General features: G+C 42.3%; 2 protein-coding genes across 2 annotated transcripts; both read right to left on the bottom strand.

Moving 5' to 3' along the window:
- Window positions 1–6,634: 6,634 nt before the first annotated feature.
- Window positions 6,635–15,821, bottom strand: herpud2 (HERPUD family member 2). Its single transcript, XM_084357091.1, has 9 exons — window positions 15,700–15,821; window positions 13,688–14,082; window positions 13,070–13,147; window positions 11,299–11,406; window positions 10,339–10,496; window positions 9,607–9,732; window positions 9,162–9,500; window positions 8,949–9,060; window positions 6,635–7,489 (listed from the first exon to the last, which is right to left on the bottom strand). The coding sequence occupies exons 2-9, from the start codon at window positions 13,832–13,834 to the stop codon at window positions 7,310–7,312; spliced, it is 1,248 nt and encodes a 415-aa protein (XP_084213217.1). The 5' UTR covers window positions 13,835–14,082; window positions 15,700–15,821; the 3' UTR covers window positions 6,635–7,309.
- Window positions 15,822–17,002: 1,181 nt separating this feature from the next.
- Window positions 17,003–18,713, bottom strand: pkdc (protein kinase-like domain containing). Its single transcript, XM_084356821.1, has 3 exons — window positions 18,672–18,713; window positions 17,822–18,204; window positions 17,003–17,690 (listed from the first exon to the last, which is right to left on the bottom strand). The coding sequence occupies exons 2-3, from the start codon at window positions 18,190–18,192 to the stop codon at window positions 17,099–17,101; spliced, it is 963 nt and encodes a 320-aa protein (XP_084212947.1). The 5' UTR covers window positions 18,193–18,204; window positions 18,672–18,713; the 3' UTR covers window positions 17,003–17,098.
- Between the last annotated feature and the right edge of the window lie 1,373 nt (window positions 18,714–20,086).

Raw genomic sequence — 20,086 nt, forward strand, 5'->3', positions numbered from 1 at the left:
AAAGATGTTCCTCTTTGTTCAGGACAGCACACTGACCTTCGTACAAATGCTCCTAATCCAGGAGGAGATCACCAGATTTCAACGTTTTTCAAATAGATTTAATCTGCAGGACAACAAGCCTCAATGAACAAGAGGTTTCCATCGAGTCTACGTGAGCATGTTTATAAACCCAAGACATCCTGAAACGACAGCATTAAGTCGGTTAATGAGTAGATCGAAAGAAAAGGTGCCAAATATTTTGAGAATTGATTCAACATTATAGTTATTTTTCAAGCCAACATGTCTCCTGGTTTCGGCTTCTTAAATGTGGTCAGTCAATTAATTGTGAAAATAATCCGTAGTTGTTTATATAATCACATGTTCAAAAGCATCAAAAGAGAAGTCCTCCCATCACCAGAAGCAGCGACAAACATCCAGAGCACCGGTGTAAATAATAAAATATTGATGGCTGAATTCCATTTAGCTGCTTCGGTCCTGGTATTGGCTCACTGTCACTGTTGTGACCTTCACACCTGAACAGAACAGAGCCATCGTTAATGTCAACAGTAACACCTTTGTGTTCTCAAACAATTTAAAATGTCTGCCGTGAAAATAATGGACGACGTGTGGAGAGAGATGAAGGAACGTCAGGCGACAACAACCACAAGACTCTCCTGAACTGATGGAGGTGATGTCACTGACTCTGAAGGCAAAGCATTAATGATTTACACAGGACAGAAGTCATGAGTTACATTAACGCTGAGTGCAGGATGATACGAGCAGGAAAACATGAATGGTTAATGATGTCTGATGTAAAAACCTTTGGGTTGCCAGGTTGTGAAAAATCTCTCTGCCTGTTGAGTCTTTAATACAGTTAATATTTAATATTTACAGGAATAACAATGATTTCTTAACAAAGGCTGATGCCGTACGACTGTCTGACTTCACGCTCACTACAGTTTGCAAATATGTATTCATCCGCACTTGAAAGTAGTCCCCAACAAACGAGCTGTCTGCAGCCAACTGATGTCGATGCCACTCATTTTAAATACACGCTTTAATTTAGCAGACAATTTCACTTGAACGACTTGAGGAGTATATCAGACGTTAATTGACACCCTGCAGCCAATCAGAATCGAGTACTCCGTATAATTTAAATTTTATTCTGTTATCTCGAGATCGTGAGTTAATTTTTTGTTAATGCTTTTGTTTTTCCGTCTCAAAAACAAGGTATTTAACTCATTATCTTGAGAAAATTATCTGTTTTCTTCCCGAGATGACGTCATATATACTTAATAACAATAATAAAAAAAAATATAGAATGACAGGAGCTTTATTCGTGTTTAACTGAAGATGTTTCATGCAAAAAAAAAAAGTATACAAAGGTTAAATGAAAGAGACTGTGATCCTGTCAAAAATGAGAAAATGAAAAAACAGACTTAATGAGACGGATTGGGCCAAAAATGCTCACTCAGAAATACTGAGCAGTTTGTTGTATAAATATTAAGTTTGGTCATATATCACAATGTTCTGTAACACTAATAGACCTGGAACTGAAACGCAGGAACAGCATCTTTAGATGGAAGCAGCAAAATGTTATAGATTTTTACATTTTAGGCATTTTGCCGACACTTTTATGGGCGTAACAGAAGAATATGAGCATCTACATTTACGGCACTTGATGTAGATGTTTGAATCTACAATCAAAAATCTTCATTCATCACTAAAAATAAAATAAAACAATGTCAGGAATTAAATCAGATCAGAAATAATGTTCCTTTAGCCTGGTTAGTGTTCACGTGTACATGTTCAATCACAATCTATGGACTGAAACACACACCCATATCTGCACTATTGACTCCTGTACACAAAGTGCACGCACTCATACATATAAACACACACACACACACACACACACACACACACACACAGTCTATCACCAGAAGCATCACCCGCCACCGCAGACGAACTGACGGATCGATGGCTGGACGTTAGTCACCGTTTCACCAGGAAGAAGGCCCCACTTCGGCCCTGATAAGAATCGGTTACATCCTTCGAAAATAAATAAATAAACAAATAAATAACATCCAGTGTGGCTCTGATTGGATTAAAGGAAGAGGGGAAGGGCAAGACAAGCCACCGTGAGGTATGGCCTAACAAATTGGAGCGAACAGTCGGGCCAGAGAGTCCATTTTGGGGCATAATTTACACAGTGAGGAGCATGAGCTGAATCTAATGTCATTTCCATCAATTTTGCATTTTGGCCCTTTTTTCCTTCCCTCCGGCTTTTAGCGGTCATTTGAATCGTCTGGCGGAGGACAGCCGGCGAGCATTACAATGTCGGAGATGACATTTGGCACAGCAGCAGAGTGAGAGGTGGTTCTTTATGGCGTGGTGACTGGCTGCACAACGACAGCGTGGATCCATTGCTGCACCATCTCGCAAATGGCTAACAATATGCTAATAGGGTAAGAGCACAGAATGGGCCCAGACAAAACCACTTAATGGATGTTTTATCTGCAGGTCGAGAGACTCATCAGCCGCAATCTCTCCTGACAAGACGTGCCAAGTCAAATTTAGCGATAAAAGCGCTTTTAACAAACGGGCCACAAAGTGCTTCAGGGAGGACAAAGGACGCAGACACACACAGGGGTTTGTGGTGAAATGTGAAACCTGTTGGGAAATCGTTTTAGAGGAAATACACCTTGAAAGCAAAGTTGTCCGAGGACAAAAAAGAGACGACAGGACTTCCTGACAGAGCTCCAACTTATTTCTCTTCCTGACCACAAATGGCTGGAATACAAAATACACTCAGGCTGCTGCAGTGATTTGTGGATGTGGGACCCTGAGATGGTGTTGTAGGTTATTGAGGGACTCCCACAACACGTTTAGAAGGAAATCTGACACATTTATCTCACAGCTGTAGTTATTTACACCTCCAATCAACAAGCTGATAACTGATGCAGATGTAATTAAACAAGGTCAATGCGATCAGCTCCAGGTGTTTCAGCTTGATTTGTGTGAGAAGCACAGTTTTTTCTTTTACCTTGGCTTGTGCTGTGCTCCATCTTGAACTCTGTGGTTTGTTGTTTTTGTTTCATTTCTGGTTTGTATCATAAGATAACATGTCATAACAAAACTGGAACAGCAGATGGTGAACTGTAAAGAACAGTGAAATAAATCTGAGCTCTCAAGAAGCTGAAACACTAAAATGCTGCTTTGCTGCTGATGCACCAGTAGAAATAATCCAGTCATATATATATATATATATATACTATAACACTCTGAAAGAGAACTGTTGTCATAGGAAGTAGGCCTACTTTTACTTTAATGCTTAAAGATGCTGTAAGCGTCCCCTCCTTCCTCTCTACATCACGTTGAGTGGTAATCAACAGAGATTGGAGCAAACAGTTCTCCGTCCTGATTGGATAAAGTGGGCAGGGATACTAGAAAATGTATTGAGCAGGGGACGGAGAGACAAGGGTTACTGACCAACCCTCTATAACAGCGATAACTGTTGGAATATCGAGCTATTTAACACTTACTTTAATAAAAATGTGTCACTTACAGCGGCTGTAACTTGAATTTGGCCACTGGAGGGCGGTGCAGTGAGCTGTAAACACACCGTCAACATATATGCGTGTTTATTAACAGCAAACAGTCACCTTGAGTGATGAGTTTTCGTCCACCTGATGAATGAGAGTCCAACACTGACTCTAATTGTAGCTCTGTTTTTGGTCTCCACCAACTCCTGAGGGAAATATCTGGCTCTTCACCTGCTGAATGCTCCGCTGTGTTCACCAGCTAATCGCTAACTTTGTCCGTCTGCTGTTTGGTGCTGAGCAGGTTGTGCACAGTAGGTTCATTGTTTTTATCTTTTGCAACTGCTGCAAACATGGCAGATAAGAGCAGTGAAAAAACAAAACATTTAGCTAAAAGATGCTAAAACGCTTGTTACGTGTTAGCATAAAAATCTTGACTAGAGTAGCATTAAGTATAATTTTTAATACATTTTAATTGTAAAGGAGTTGTTTTTTTGTGTTATTACAACTTTTATTTAAGTGTAAGATCTGAGAGCACCTTCCTCCGCTGGTTAAAATGAGCTCAACAGGTTTACGATCATAGATTATTAAAATCTTACTCAGTAGTGACACTGTACGGCTACAAACTTCCTGCACTGTGACTCAAAATGTCACATTTGAGCTCAAAGCTGATGTTCTGCATTAGCCGTACTGGACTTGATGTGGATGCAGCTACTTTTGGGAATCAATTGAATCACAAGATAATCATGTTAATCATATCTGGTCTGTGTTTTTGACAGTTTGAGGATTACACGGGGCCAAAAGATGCAACTTTTCCTTTCAGTGTCAGACAGCACAGGAAATCCACTTAACATGTTGTATAATATTGCCTCTGACACATGCCGGAGTGTATACCAGAGCTATGCTGGACTCTTGTTTCCTTTAATTCCCCTCACCTGTTTCTCCACTTGCACCTCATCCCCTCCTTAGTTTTAGTTGTCTTTAAGTTTGTCTGTTGAGTTAATTACCTTAAAACAAGTCTCTGGCGTTTATGTTCTGCTTTTTTGATACTATCTGGTTGACACATCAAATCCAATATATCTGTGATGAGCAAAAATCGGTCTGGTTTTAGTCTAAACGGCAACTTTTACTGCACATGCTCAGTCGAGGTACTTTTAGTGAAAGCAGGTGCTACAGAGCATCACCATCTGGTGTCACACACCCTATCTCTCACCCCCATCTCCTCTGTGTTTACTTAATAAACTCAGTGTATCTCTGTGGCATGTGTCCAGCCCAACTGCTGCCTCTCCAAAGACAACGAGGCCTGATAGCAGGGAAACGGGGAGGGAGCCGGGCTGAATAACAACGAGGGACTTATTATGATGATGAAATGTCCTACAAGACCCCAAACACCCTCTTAAAGAAATCCGCCCCTCCGATAAGGGGAGTCAAACCCAGACCTGCAGAGAGAGGAGGAGGAGGAGGAGGAGGGGGGTCCTAACCTGATTGGATCGGCGGCTCGGAGGGGGCGCGCGTAACGAAATCAAATGGCCGTCAAGCCGCTGTCATGCATAATTAATTGGGCCTTGTACGACCAACTACACAAAAATCCATGGTCATTTGATTAGGGGGTTTTGGAGGACTCTCTGAAGTGCATCGCTGTCTGAGCTGCTTCCCTGCTCACCTCTCTATCTGTGAGCAGAGTGTCAGAGCGACGTTAGCCGGAGAATGTTTTACTTTAACGTCCAACAGGGATGAAACACAAACTTCCACTGAGGTTCTTTTAAAACTCAAGGACAACCTGGGTTTAAAACTACTTCATAGAGTCTGTACGTCACGGTGACGCCTTATGCTGAAGGTCACCTCAATGTATAGATGCATACAGACGTCAACACATTTGAGGGGGACAAATCAGCTGTAGGTAACATATATATTATAGATACGGCCCTGCTCCCTCTCTACAACTGAGCTGCCCTTGAGCAAGGCATCTACCATCATTTGCAACAACACCAAGAGTCTACACACGATGCCTAGCAGCTCTGTGAGGCTGAACTTAGCCACAGTGGTGCTTTGTGCTACATGCAGACATCAGCTGGCTAAAATGATCTCAGTGACAGTGCTAACATGCTAATGTTGACCATTTTCAATGTTAAAATGGCAGTGGCTGATGGGAACGTCATTGGTTAAGCAGGTATTTGGACATAAACACAAGTATTTGTACTAGTTAGGGACCTGACTGTCAACAGGATTCATTCTCTGGGGACCATGAATGATACAAAACTGGCAACCCAAACATCAGTTGTTGGACTGTTTCAGTCTGGTCTGACTGACTGATATCCTCAAAAGCCAGGCTGCTAAATTCTGAAACAACAAAGGCCTCGAGGAAGGAAATGTTTTTAAGACTGCACAGTCGTATATAGTGTAGGCAGCATGGTGCAGCAGGGGTTAGCACTCTTACCTCACAGCAAGAAGGTCCTGGGTCCAACTCTCAGCGGAGGCCTTTCTGTGTGGAGTTTGCATCTACAGATAATGGATGTGTAGTTGTTCATATACTGTATTGTGCGGTTTCATACACATTTGCCACTCTGCCATCTAATACATAATTACACATAATAACATTAGTTAATAAAGCTACAGTCAGTATCATCTCTTACTTTTTACTTTTATCTTAATTTATTTTTATCTGCTTCTGTTTCCTTTTTCTTATAATTTGCTCTAATAATTATGACTTTGTTGGCTTATCCGGAGCATTCTGTTGCTTTGTTTTTTAAATTACTGTCTTCACTATTAGCGTTATTATAATCACATGCAATGATATATTTTAAGTGATCACAAAGTCACAATTTCACTGACTGCTGAGCACTGGAAACGATATGAAAATTATAAAATGGTGCATAAAATACCTAAGAAAAAGGAAATATAAATAATTTGTGGTTTATCTAAAAGCAGAAATAAACTGTAAACATGTTAAACTTAAAGAATTATGAATTATTGTTGAATCAAGACCATTTAGATCCAAGTCTCCTACACAAGGAAGTTCAACCTGAAAGTAGTTTAACATCTGTGTGTGACTGCTGCCACCTGCAGGGCGTCAGAGAGGACAACAGGGAGTAAACACCAGCAGACGAGTCGAACCGCAGCAAGATTTTTATTCAAAAAAAGCTTATATTCAGGAATTAAAGATGCATATACTTACATGTGTAAATAGATAATGTTCAAATACACAAAGTGGGAAAACAATGTGCTTCAGTAGCTGCAATGTCATTATGCACATCGTGTGCATACATGAAAATGTCTTTGGGGATGTGGTTTTTCATGGTTTGTTCAGGACAAACATCTCCCTGTTGTTTCAGGGAGACTCTCTCTTTTTCTTGGTCTGTGTCACGTCCCTCATTATGAACCTCATCACTGTTTAAAATGGAAGACAGCTCCCTCTGGTGTCTCTTACCATCAACACGTCTCAATGAATTCACGACCGATGAAAGAAAAACAAAAAAAACCAACTTTCTCTGCTGAAGCGTTTTCTCCGTTAACACAGCGTCATATTTACTTTCTAAATGTCAGTTTGTTCACCTGCTGCCTGCAGAACTCACTGCTTCTGCTCTTAAACTTCAGAGGAGCCTGTTTTAAGTATCAGTCAGTCTGTTGGCAGCTTGTAGGAGGTTTGTCGCCGACTGGCCGGGGTGGTACCGGGGGTAAAGGGGGTATTCAGGACAGTGAAGATGAAGTTGGGAATGGTGATACTTGTGTACCTGCTGGCAGGAGGACGGGGGGGTATTTGAGAGGTAGGGCAGAGGGGTGGGGTCTGTCTAGTTGGCCGGTTGGGGTCGTCCCTCGGGGATGAGCGAGGTGAAGAAGGTGCTGATGAAGGACCACGCGGTGGTGAGGAAGTTGGGCTCAGGGAGAGCAGCGGCTGCCTGGTCCTCAGGGCCTCCGCCTCCTTCCTCACCACTGTCATCGTCCTCTATCCCCTCATCCATCAGACGTTCCTGGGACACAGACAGTCATCGTTAGAGAGACAGAATATAATGAGGACTATAGTCAGACAAACAATCGGATCATTGCATTTGTCAATGAATGAAATGCTTTGGGCTTTTTCTCCAAAAATTCAAATTAAATCTTTTGGAAACTTCACTCGTGTCTCAAAGAACAAATGATCCAAGAACAATCCAAGTATTTTTTCCACAACTAATTACCAGTAACTCTGCATCATGGGGCTTTTTAAGCACATCTTTCTAGTGTTTTCTAGTTTTTCTTCTTCATCTAAAAAATGAATAAAAGTGCAGCTCAATTTTAGAGCTGAAATTGATTCCTCGAGTAATTTAGAGATCTGAATAATTTCTATTCTCCGATTGTAACACAGCTGCAAAACTAAATGGCAGAGGCATACAAGAAGACACAACAGAGGGCTAGAAAATGGGGAAAATTAAATGTGTGTTCAGGTCTCAGCTTTATTTTCAGTTTCTTTCAGCATGATGCAGCTCAAAGTCTCCATGAAGACTAATTTTACCTGGTCATTTTTCAACCTTATAAGTCTTACTGCTTGATCCCATGAGGCACGTTACGTTACTTTACGTTATGGCTGAGATGTGGCCGCTGGCAATCATCACGGCCATTCTAGACAATGCTTGTGATTCCACCTGACGCGCTGCAGTGTGTTTCCAAAGCATCCCAGAAGCGGCTCTCCGCCCTGCTCTGCTTAAAATACACAGTACGTCTATTTATGTTGGCAGCCGTGTCAAACTGCACGGACTGGTTCGGGCCGTGCAGGAAAGGACAGCATCAGGAAACCAGTCAATCGAACAAGAAACAATTAAAAACGCAGCCTACTTAAACGTGGTAGAAGCACAAAAATCAAGAAAAAATGACCAAATCAACAAAATCTGAACAAGGCACCCTGATAGCTCATTTTAAAGAGCGTGCACCCCATGAACAGAGGCTGTGTCCTCACCGCAGCGGCACACAGTTCGAATCTGACCTTTGGCCGTTTGCTGCATGTCATCCCCCTCTCTCATCCCGTTTGCTGCTGCTCTTCAAGCTGTACTTTCAAATAAAGCCATGAAAAGGCCCAAAAAGAGTCAACAAAACCGGGTCGGCATAATGCTTCTGAAACATCCCCTGTGAGGTATGAATCTGTGTGGACGAGCGTGATGCAGACAAAAACAAAAGTAGGATTTAATTGCTGCTGTGTGGCTTCAAGAAAAACAAGACAGACAATAAGGACTGCTGAATTTTTCTGCACCTGCCTCCAGACACAAGCACGTGCAACTATGACCCTGAATTATGTGATTACTGTAATTATCGTGGCCTTCCTGCCATAGATTGGTCAACAGCGTCCACTACAGTAAGGGGTGTGTGAGGGGTTTGGTGGATGGTGCTGATGGTCTCACGCTGAGAGCTAAGTACAAAATGGAGGCTAAGGAGGCTGAGACACATTCTTCCACTCACAATTTCCTGTATGTCCTGGTGTCTCTCTGCTTCCTCCTGAGGAGCTCTGGCTCTTTCTCCTCCTTGAAGGTTCTGCTGATCCGGCCTGAAGGGAAACCAACCGGCCTGATGCCTGGGAAACAAACACAATACAAACATAAACATTCAGTCTGACTTGGGTTTAAAGCTTTTTCACGTGACGTGTTTTTTCAGTGTTGTGCAGCGTTGACTCACAGGTAGACAAGCAACATTGCGCCGACCACCATGACGAAGCGGCTGAAGGAGGAGTAGAAGTACACGATGCTGAGCAGGACGCCGGCGCGAGACACCGTGTACAGCCAGTCCAGCCAATCGCGGTTCAGCTCGTCATCGTTCAACACGGCGCCGCCCTGCGCGTTCATCTGGATGTTGGGGTTGGCCGGCTGGTTCTCTGGTAAAGGGTTGGGGTCCGGGTTGGGACCCAGAGGGGGCTGCACGGCTTCGTTGGGCTGGGCGGGCTGATGGGGTGAGGAGGGGGAGGGAGAGGGAGGAGGGGAGGCGCTGGGAGGCTGAGAGGCGGCTACTGCTGCTTGACTGATGAGAGAAGAACAGAAGATTCATAGATTTTAACGTCTCATTATGAAGTAAACAAATACAGTGTATATCAGAGCTGATCTACTGACACATTTCTTCAACTCACTATTGCATGTAGTAGTGACGTGCATACATCTGCTGCCACCACAGCATCTGCATGGGCATGTACATGGGGTGGGGGGGCATGTTGGCGGGGAGGCCACCTTGCAGAGGAACCTGGGCTCCATCTGGCCTGTGGAAGAAAGTCACGTTCGTTATTATACACGTGTTAACAGTGCGGACAACTCTTTTTAGTTTTCACTGTACTGGAAATATCCTTAAAGCTTTAGTAACATCTTTCTTATCATCTTGTCGCTGTGCTTGAGCGTTTGCAACATCACGATCACAAACCGCAAACTTATTCTACACTTCTGCTTTCAGTGTAATTCAATCCAACATAAACCACAAACAGACAATAGTGTTGAATCAGCGACTGTCTCGCAGTCTCAACAAAAACTGATTTAAGCTTCTTAAAAGGCCTGATTTACTGCAGGACTGATTTATTGGATTACATTACATTATACGGTTCAGATGGTAATTTAATGTACATTTTAAGAGGGCAGCATTTGTGTAACAAATGAGATGTCTGTACTAAAGACTTCTCGGTAAAACAATTGTTCGACAACACAGAGAACTCATTTTTCACAATTAAAATACGACAAGATTTTCTCAATCATAGGCTGAGTTTTGTGTTTCTGCTCGGGAAAAATGTTGTGGTTTTGCAGTTGACAGTAGGACTAAAACATCCATGAAAAAGAGTTGTACATCAGTTATACTGTGGTGTCAGAGACTTGCTTACCACTGAGGGACGGCAGGTGGGCCCTGAGGGTCGTACGGGGGGAAGCCGCCGCGATACCTCAGGCCGTCATAACTTCCTGGGACAGAAGAGGAGGAGGCTGGCTGACTGTCCTGATTTGGTGTGTTGGCAGAGGAGGCGGTGCCGGCACTGTCTGAACTCTGAGTGACGACATGTGAACACGTTCATCAGCATTTTTGCATAAATAGTACAATGAAAACAGAATGTCCTTCCTTTTATAAGTGTGTTCGACTGTTTCTGAAGGAGGCAAAGGGAAGTCATAAGTGGAGGCGAACAAACATGGTTTTGCTGCAATTTGAGCTGAAGGCACATTTGCACAAATTGAAAATTCTTCTGTTGTCATTTATGTTTTTTCCCAAAGTGAAAGTAGGCCCGACATTTTGCACCTTAATAACACAATACAACAAGTTTAAATTTTGACCCTCCAGGGGGAAAGTTTGGGAGACCCTGACATAAACACTAAATTTATATTCACGTTAACTGTAACTGTATTTACTGTGGATCAGTCATGTCATGGTCAATACCTGATCAACCTAATGAGGTCAGAATCTTACAGAATATCAGTCTGATTGGTCCATCCCTTTGGCTAATATCTGTGCAGTTGTTTCAGTGGCTGAACACCAACAAGTGTCTCACAATACCATGATCATAAACTTTATATCAAAAGGCAGTTTCAGTAGGAATGAGACCAAAAGAGTGCAGAGCTCTACCTAGCACACCTCACACCTCGCCTCTGGTGTGTCATCTTGAGGATTTAGCCGTTTACACAACATATAAAGCAGTAAATCATTGGAGTGGAAGTCCTCGCTCTTCACTATGACTGAGCATAAACGTGTAACTTGAGTGTGTGTTGACAGCCTTTTGTGTATCCTAACAATAAACCACACACACACAGAGGAGGAGGAGGAGGAGGTCATCAGAGCCGAGTGTCGGTCTACTCACGCTGGAGTCCGAAGCTGAAGAGTTGGCCATGGAGGGGCTGCGAGGCATGGGCGAGGCTGGGGGGCTGTGAGAGGCACACACTAGATGCATCATGTGGTATTCATCCTGCTGCGGGTCGACGAGGTCACAGCACGAGCCGAGGATGTGGGAGGAAGACAGAGAGAAGAGGAGGAGGACGAGGAGGAAGAGGAGGAGGTGAAGGCAGCAACAGAGCAGAGAGACAAAACAAGAAACAGAGACACAGAGAGAGAGAGAGAGAGAGAGAGAGAGAGGAAGGATTAGTGTGGAATCAGCCAGAATTCAAACACAATGCTGAGGCTTTGTTGTTAAATCACATCAGATCAGCTTTTGTTTCCCAGGCAGCCTGTTTCAGTTCCCTTACAACACACGCACAGACATGCGCACAAGCTGCGTGTGGTCAAACACACAGCAACTCGGCAAATCTTGAAAAAAGTCAGACAATGGACGACTAACTACTAACTAACAACCTGCCAAACACACACAAACCCTTGACAATCAGGGTAGACGAGGCTGGAGATCTGATGTAAAATACTCTTTTAGAGGTACAACAATTAGTCAAAAATTTGTGGTGAACTATTTTAATTATTTATATAATATTTTTTTAATTTTAAACTTCATAATCACGATGGATGGTTTTGAAAAAAGATATTTAAAGACATAAAATTGAACTGTGGGAAGTTGTAATGGGACTTTTCTTTAACTATTACCTTTATCTAACATTTTACAGCAAAAACAATGAATTAAGAAAATACTTTGCAGAGTAATCCATCATGAAAATAATCGTTAGTTGCAGAGCTACAGAATATTCTTTACACGTCTTGTGAAGATGTTATTTGGTAAATAACTACAAGATAACGAGGCTGAAAAATAATTTGATTAATTAATTTCAGTGTTTTCTTACTGTTTATTCTCTCTTCAGTCCTGATCAGTGGAGCCATGAGTACTCTGATCATGTTTTGTTTGTCAGTGCTGTAAAATGTGTCAACATGGACGCCTTGTCTTCTTAAATCCACTGACAGGTACAAACACAGTAACCTGAACCTGAACACACACTCATCCTAATTAGTCCTATTTCATTTAGACATGTACAACATAAATATGTTGTTGCTCATTATGTAATGATAGAAAGGCTATTCTTCTTGTCTCTAATCATTAGCTTCAACTTGTTTTTCTTTACGTTTCTGTGTTTTTGCTAACAAATAAAATAAATGACAACTGCAACTACTGCAGTGCAAAATAAAATGTGCCGTTAGACCCATTATAAGCTTAAAATTATATCTAACTTCATCAACATTATGTGCGCACAATAAATGATAAGTGTTGTGGATGACTCACATTTTAAGCTCTTGATTGTTTTGGAGTTAAACCATCTTCTAATCTACATTAATGAGAAACACCAGCGCTGAACATAAGCAGCTGAATTAAATAAAAAAGGAAGATGTATACAGACAAATTAATTTTGAGCAGCTATAGATGACTAAAGAAGGAACTTTCACGAGGCTATAAATCATTCACACATGTATTGTTTCCCACAAGTCGCCCTTAATAGACACTGACTGCAAAACGGCAAAGAATTCACAAGATGCATAACAACTGTATATAAAGCTTCCTACTAAATGAAGAAAAGTTTAATATATACATTTAAAAAAACTAAAAATCTATATGGGTTGGTTGCCACACGAACAAATCGATGCATGACAGTTTTGTGCGTAAACACACAAAGTAAAAACAGCACTGGAGCAGCTCTTACCTTTCTGAGCACATCTCTGAGCTGCAGGTGGTCTTGAAGGAGCCGTCCTGAGTACACCAGCCGCTGGTCTTTAGACAGCTAAGACACAAAACAGGGTTCAGACAGTGTAGAAGAGTGTAAATGTGCTTTATTTATTTATTTAAACACAAACAGCAACAGGTGAGTGGATTTAGGTCACTGGCTGGCCTAAGTCCTCTCCACAGTGTCACCAGATAAGGGTGTTTTTGCCTCAGAAAATAAAAGATATAAACACTGTCTCTTTTAATAACATTTCAGACTTTCCCTGTGGCCTTTTCCTCAGATATACACTGCAACATAAACAGTCACTGACACTGAAAAGGCCCCGAGAGCAGACCTGGGCCTCGGGGCTAAAATTAACCTCAAACATCAACAAATGTTTCAACGGTTCTCAAGGTCAAGAGTGAACTTTTAACCCCAGCAGCTTTTAAACCAACGTGAATGAGAGGCTCCCTGTGCTCATGAACATCGTGTGATATGAGCTAAAGCATGAAAGCTATAGAGTGGACCTCATGGTGAGGTTTTAAATCCAGCCAGATGCCAGTTATAGCCACAACGTTACCAAAAACAAGAAAACCACCAAACGTGAGAGCTACTCACCGGCTTGCTGGGGTACACGTTGGAGATGTGACTCTTCAGCCTCTCCACGGTCCAGTTGAGGAAGCAGTTGATGGTCTGGTCTTCATACTTCTGATTGGGGGCCTTAATGACCAGGGTTACAGGACTATCAAGTGCCCCAGAGTCCATGGCTCATATTACTAGCAGGTTGGGCTCTGAAGAATCGGAGCTCAGGAGAGCTAAGTGTCACAACTCAGGAGTCACCTGAGGAGAGCGTGTCCTCAAATCCTCTCCATCCTGGACTCAGCAACACACCTGAACCAGTCCCTGCTCTGAGTGGGGGGGCATGAAGGTCCCCCTCTACAACATCAGCCTCATCTGTGGGGGAAGTCGTGGACTCCAACGATGCTGATAGGACTTCTTCTGTGGTAGGATTTCTGGTGAAAAGACAGAAGTTCTGAATATGCTGGATCATCCAATTAAATCATATTATACCGGCTTTTATTCATATATTATACCAATGTGATTAAAATGTCACTTAGGACAGCTGCAGTATTTATAGCTGAAATGATAAATAACTGTGCACTCAGTGGCCTCGTGTGTCTTTAGAGGCCGCAGTTTGTGGTGCTGTTGAATTGTTATACTGAGATATTATGATACGATGTGGAAGAAGAGAAGTGTTTATAATATTTTGTTTTATAATGATTCCAGCTTCTTAAATGTGAATATTATCTGGTTTCTTTCCTCCTCTTTAACAGTAAACTGAATATCTTTGAGTCTGTGGACAAACAAGACATTTGGGGACGTCGTCCTGGGCTTTGGGAAACACTGGTCGACAATGTTCAATATTTTATAGACCAAATAACTAATCGATTAATTGAAAAAAGAAAATATATTTGTCGACAATGAAAATCATGGTTAGTTGCAGCTCTTTTTAGGTGTACCTGCTAAACTGGGAACGAACTGTGAACTTGAATGGGTTGTACACTAACGTTACAATTACAGGCGATTAATTTGGCTCTCGGCTGAGTTTTGCCTCTTTAAGTTACAGTATGTGCTGAGAGAAGTTTCATAAGGACCGTGACATGATATTATTGACATAACAGACTGAAACCAGTCCGTCTCTCGATACTTATCAACTTCTCCAACCGGTCTGGGGCTTTTTAGCGCCGATGCCGATGGCGATATTAGGGAGAAGAATATTTTGATACCAACACATTTTTTGCAGCGATCCCTCAAATATGGTTTTCAAACATTTGTGATAAAGATATTATAATGTAGGCTGAACATTTTACAGTTTAACGACAAACTTTATAATCTAAAACGAAAAAAAGTTTTCATATCAGCCCATATTGGACGCAATATAAACTGATACTAGTATATATCTGTGTTTTCATTCACATTAACATCCTTAAATAAAACACTTAAATCCCTGAGTGATCTGTGTTGTGTATCAGGTATGAGCTTCACAAACACTGGACTTCAGGAGGATCAGTCTGTTGTTGGTTCTGGTGTTTTAAATGGGTTTTGTTGATTCACTTAAAAAGGACAAACCCAGAATAAAGAACAACACCAGGAACATTTAGCTTGTTTTAATAAAAGGAGAGAAAAAAAAAAACACCCAGACACAAAAGAGAAAGTGTGCAGCTCAGATTGGACCTGTCACTTCCTGACACCTGCCACGTTGCGTCATCTTCACGGTAAACTGTCAAAACAACTAACGAGCTGTAAATCATCACGAGTCGAGCTCAACCAGGTGACTTACAATTAACTTAGCTACAGGTGCAGTTCACCAGTACGACCCTCGTGTTCACAGGCCAACACGTACACTCACTAAACTAGCTTTATGAGGCAGGTCATGCGGAGCAGCTCGGTTTTGTTCTGACCCTGGTCATGAAGCCAGGGGTAACACAGTTAGCTCGATGCTAACGCTAGCGCCGCTGGTTTAAACTCGGTCAGCCTGACGAACCGTTTCCGCCATGACAGCTCGTGAACGCGTCTAACCGTGTGGACCCGAAGTGAGACAAAGGCGGCAGAGGTGTTTCTTCTCGTACCTGTTTCCTCCGGCGGTACCGTCGTCTCTTCGCCCCAGCTCAGCTCAGCTCGGCTCAGTCCAGCTCGGCTCGTCCGCCTTGTTGTTGTAATGTCGGGTGAGACCGGAAGCGACGTCATCATCCTCCTCCTCCTCCTCACAACAGCTGATCGGGGGGAAACAGATAAAGCGGTCCGGAGGGTGTTTCAGCAGCGAGACAAGGAGATGGAGAGGTTTCATCTGTCAACGACAATATGCAACTACAGTTAATGACACCCGGAACAGTGATGCTAGTTTGTTTTAAGCTAGTTTTTCTGGAGTTTCTGGTTGCGAGGTGTGAACTTGGTGAACAGGTGTTGCACCAGATTCTGTGACCGTCAGATTTTGTGACCCAGCAGGAATATCAGCACTTTCTGACAGACACTGCAAACGTGTTTTTCCAGTTTACATTGTGGCACTGAAATGCTTACAAACCAGCCTCAACACACATGAAAACATAAAGAATATATTTATTTATAAATAATCAACAAATGCCTCCTCAGCAGATAATGTATATGGGAAAATAGGCTTTGACAACCTCTCAAGTACCCAAAATACATTTTAATCAGAAGCGAAAGATCTTAATTGACTGATTTCTTTATGCCTAAACAAACTAAACAACAGTGTCTTTGTTTTTGCAGTTTTAACAATTGTAGTTACCTCCTATTTTTATTTTTTCTGTATATTTATCTTCATCTATCCTATTTCAATTCATATTTATGCTTACTAGTTCTACTTGCTGCGTTGTCTTTGTGCTGCTGCAACATTTGAATTTCCCCTCAGGGGATCAATAAAGAGTTATCTTATCATGACTGAATAAACAAACTGACCTTAAAGGACAACACAGTTTCATACTGTTCATACTGTATTTGGCGGACCCAGCCACCAAATACACCTTTCTGTATTTATATTTATATTTATAATTAAACAGGACAACTATATTACTGTTGTAACTGTAGTAATTAAATGGAGGGACAATGATTATGTCTCTATATCTGTGAGGGTCACTTTTTTCTGTTTTCTTATACAGATATGAACATTTTTGACACTTTCTGTTTGTATATTGTCACTTTTTCAAATCAAATTATTTTGACTGTTATGAAAAAATTGTGACACATTCTGTATTTATAAGATCACAATTTTTTAAAGTTACAGTTATCGGATCCTATCTGTATCTATAGGTCCTTTTTTATATGTATACGCTTTAATCTACAAAATTAAAAAGATGTTTTAATGTTTTTATTCACTTCAAAGAGCTGCAGAACAGGAAAGAAAAAGCCAGAGGATTTTTCATCAACTTTTATTGATTCAGTGACGGTTTTATCAGACTCCAACCCTCTCGCTCAGTTCTCTGGTTGTCTGAAATTACATTTTTGGTTCTGTTACTGTTTCAGTTTGCGCAGAACCTCTTTGGTCAGCTGTTGACTGTAGCGGTTGATCTTCCAGTGACCCGGCATCCATCCCAGCAGAAAACGATGAAAGTCCGTCCAGGCGAATGCAAACATCTCCCTCCACTCTTTCTCTAAGGCAGCAAAGTCCACGTCTTTTTTCACTGCTACCTTTAGCTCTGTGAAATAAAAGTCCAGCAGGCCTGGCACCCTCCTCTCACACTGCTTCTCCTCCATGCAGCTTCCTAGAAAATACACAACATCTTTCATCCCACAGCCTCCACCGACATACTGGAAGTCCACAGCTGCTACATCCTGTCCGCTCGGGGAGAAACAGAAGTTGGCCAACTTGGCGTCTCCGTGAACGATGGTCTTGAATCGACATTCGTTGAGTATCCTGTCAATGTCTGCGGCTGCTGCTTTGAGAGCGGCGTCGTCCATGGCCTCCAGCTCATCTGGCCGGGTCTCCAGGTGCCAGTAGGTACCGACAGGCCACAGGCCCTCTGGTGCCACGTCCAGGAAGAGGGCATGGAAGTGGGCAAGCCAGCTGAGGCAAGCCTTTATTTCTCTGTCCTTCACACTGGTCCTACAAGCAAAAACAACCAAAGTGATTTAACCAGCATGAAACTTGAAAAGAACGTTGAGTTTGGGTTAGCTGACGACGCGACCTACAATCCAAAAGAGTCAGATTTCATACAGAACGTTCTGTGTTCTCACCTTCTCTGATCATAACCGACCACGTCCAGATCCTCCAGCACGATCAGCATCTCGTCTCCATGGGAACAGGCAGCGATGCAGGCGGGGATCCGACAGCTCTGATTGGTGGAGTAGTTCTGGTACCAGTGTGTCTCCACCTGGTAGGATCTGACTTTACGCGTGTGGGAGCGGTCTGTGTTCCAGCCTCCTGGGTGCTCGGCCTCCTCGGGGAACTTGACGTGTTTGACGACCACGGACGGCCGGTCGCAGCCCTCCAGGTGCAGCCTGACGATCTCGCCGTAACCGCTCCACAGTGTCTGGATCTTTGCACCGACACGCAGAGATGAAGCTCCGCATGCCTGCAGGACGAGATCCTGGTACTCCTGCTTCATCTCCGGTCAGAGCTGAACCACAGAAAAGAGGAAGCACAGTGTGTTTGTAAACTACGTTTTTTAACTTTATAGTTTTTACTTTACTACATTTAAGAAAATGTAAAATGTAAGTGTTTCTTTATTTGTTGAGAATAATCTTGGATGGAAAATGCATCATCACAAAGAGTACTTTTACTTTAGATACTTTAAGTACATTTTCTGATAATACTTACATACTTTTACTTGGATATAGGACTTATTCTTGTATTGAAGTATTGTCATTATGGTACTTTTACTTGAGTAGGTTGAGAAGGATCTGAATACTTTCCACAACAGTGAGGATACATTCAATTCACACATGAGCATCCAGACAGCAACAACGCAACACTTTGAGCCAAAATAACACACACACACTGAGAGTGTATTGTGAGCAGTGTGTAACAGGAACTGTTTCACTGATGCTAAATCACTTACAACAGAGTGTATTTGCTTTATTTTACCTTCAGCTTCATGTCAAATGCGTCTCAGTGGCCAGATAACAGGAAGTGTTCTCTACTGCAGCCTTCTGTGAGGTGTTTAAAGCTACAGACGGGAAATAAAAGAGAGTCACATGAACACCGCTGCCACCTGCTGGACCGGAGTGTATCAACAGACTTAGTCCCTGATGATTGTCCTTCTGCTTCCACATTCTTCACATATATTTCTTCTTTATACTTGTTGGTCTGTTCAGTACACGCGACATCTATTGCATGTGCGTCCGTCCTGGGAGAGGAAGCCCTTCTCTGTGGCTCTTTGGGGGAGTTTTTCCTGACTCCAGTCGAGGGACGAGGGACAGAGGATGTCGTTCAGTGCAGATTGTAAAGCCCACTGATGCAATGTGGGCAATTATAAATATTAGACTTGACTTCGTTTTATTTTTAACTATGAGATTCAGATCAACTGGGTGTGGGCACGTCATCAAAATCTGTACGATCAGCTGCAAACTGAAGGAGGACACAAAAGGAGGTTCATGAGACAAAACAGCTGGTGGTCGGCTGCTCTTCACGGGTGGTTCAGCTTCCTGATATGACCTCTCGATTAACACGGTCAGTGAGAGCTGCAGCGACACACAACAACTTTTTACTCCTTCCTGTCAAGTGCACACTAACATCTATGAATCAGAGGGAACGATGCTCCTTACAGCTCCAGATGCACTTCATTATTTTGTTTGATGTACATATTGACTATTACAAGCTACTAACAATATAAAGAAATCCAGTAAGACAACACCTGACTGTTAACTACAGAATCAAAATGTCCACAGTGCCGCGTCAACATCTCCAGGACCAGATCAGGCCTCTAAAATAGGGGGCCCCAAAGGCTGTGGGCCCCTTTATTGACCCTTGAGTGAAAATGTCTTCCAGTGCAGTTTAAAAATGAAAAGTTAGTTCTTAATCTTGTGTTTCTGTGTCTCAGCATCAACAGTCCATAGTTGCAGTAAGAAGAAGAGCAGGATTAAGTGTAAACTATTATCAGTAATTTACCTCTCAAATCAGGATAGAGTTTGCATTTGTCTTTATCCAAAGTCTGTGTGTCTCTTACATGCTGAAGACGAAACATTTGAATACACACACACACACACACACACACACACACACACACACACACACACACACACACACACACGCACACACATCAAACCTTCTCTGATTAAAGAAAGGATTAATTTCAAAGCTACAAACAAAACGACGCCCTGTGATCAGTTACTGAGAGACTGAATAAACTGTTATTATTCTAACGGTAATACGATGAAGGGAGGAGTGTGGCGGGAAAGCAAAATGACAACGACAGGAAAGAAAGAAATCTAAAGGAAGAACAAAGGTTTTGATTTTAAAGGAAAACGGGAAGAAAGATACAACCTGACCAAACCTTTTCT

This window comes from Pagrus pagrus (assembly GCF_965226575.1).
Source record: "Pagrus pagrus genome assembly, chromosome: 7".
Classification (NCBI taxonomy): domain Eukaryota; kingdom Metazoa; phylum Chordata; class Actinopteri; order Spariformes; family Sparidae; genus Pagrus; species Pagrus pagrus.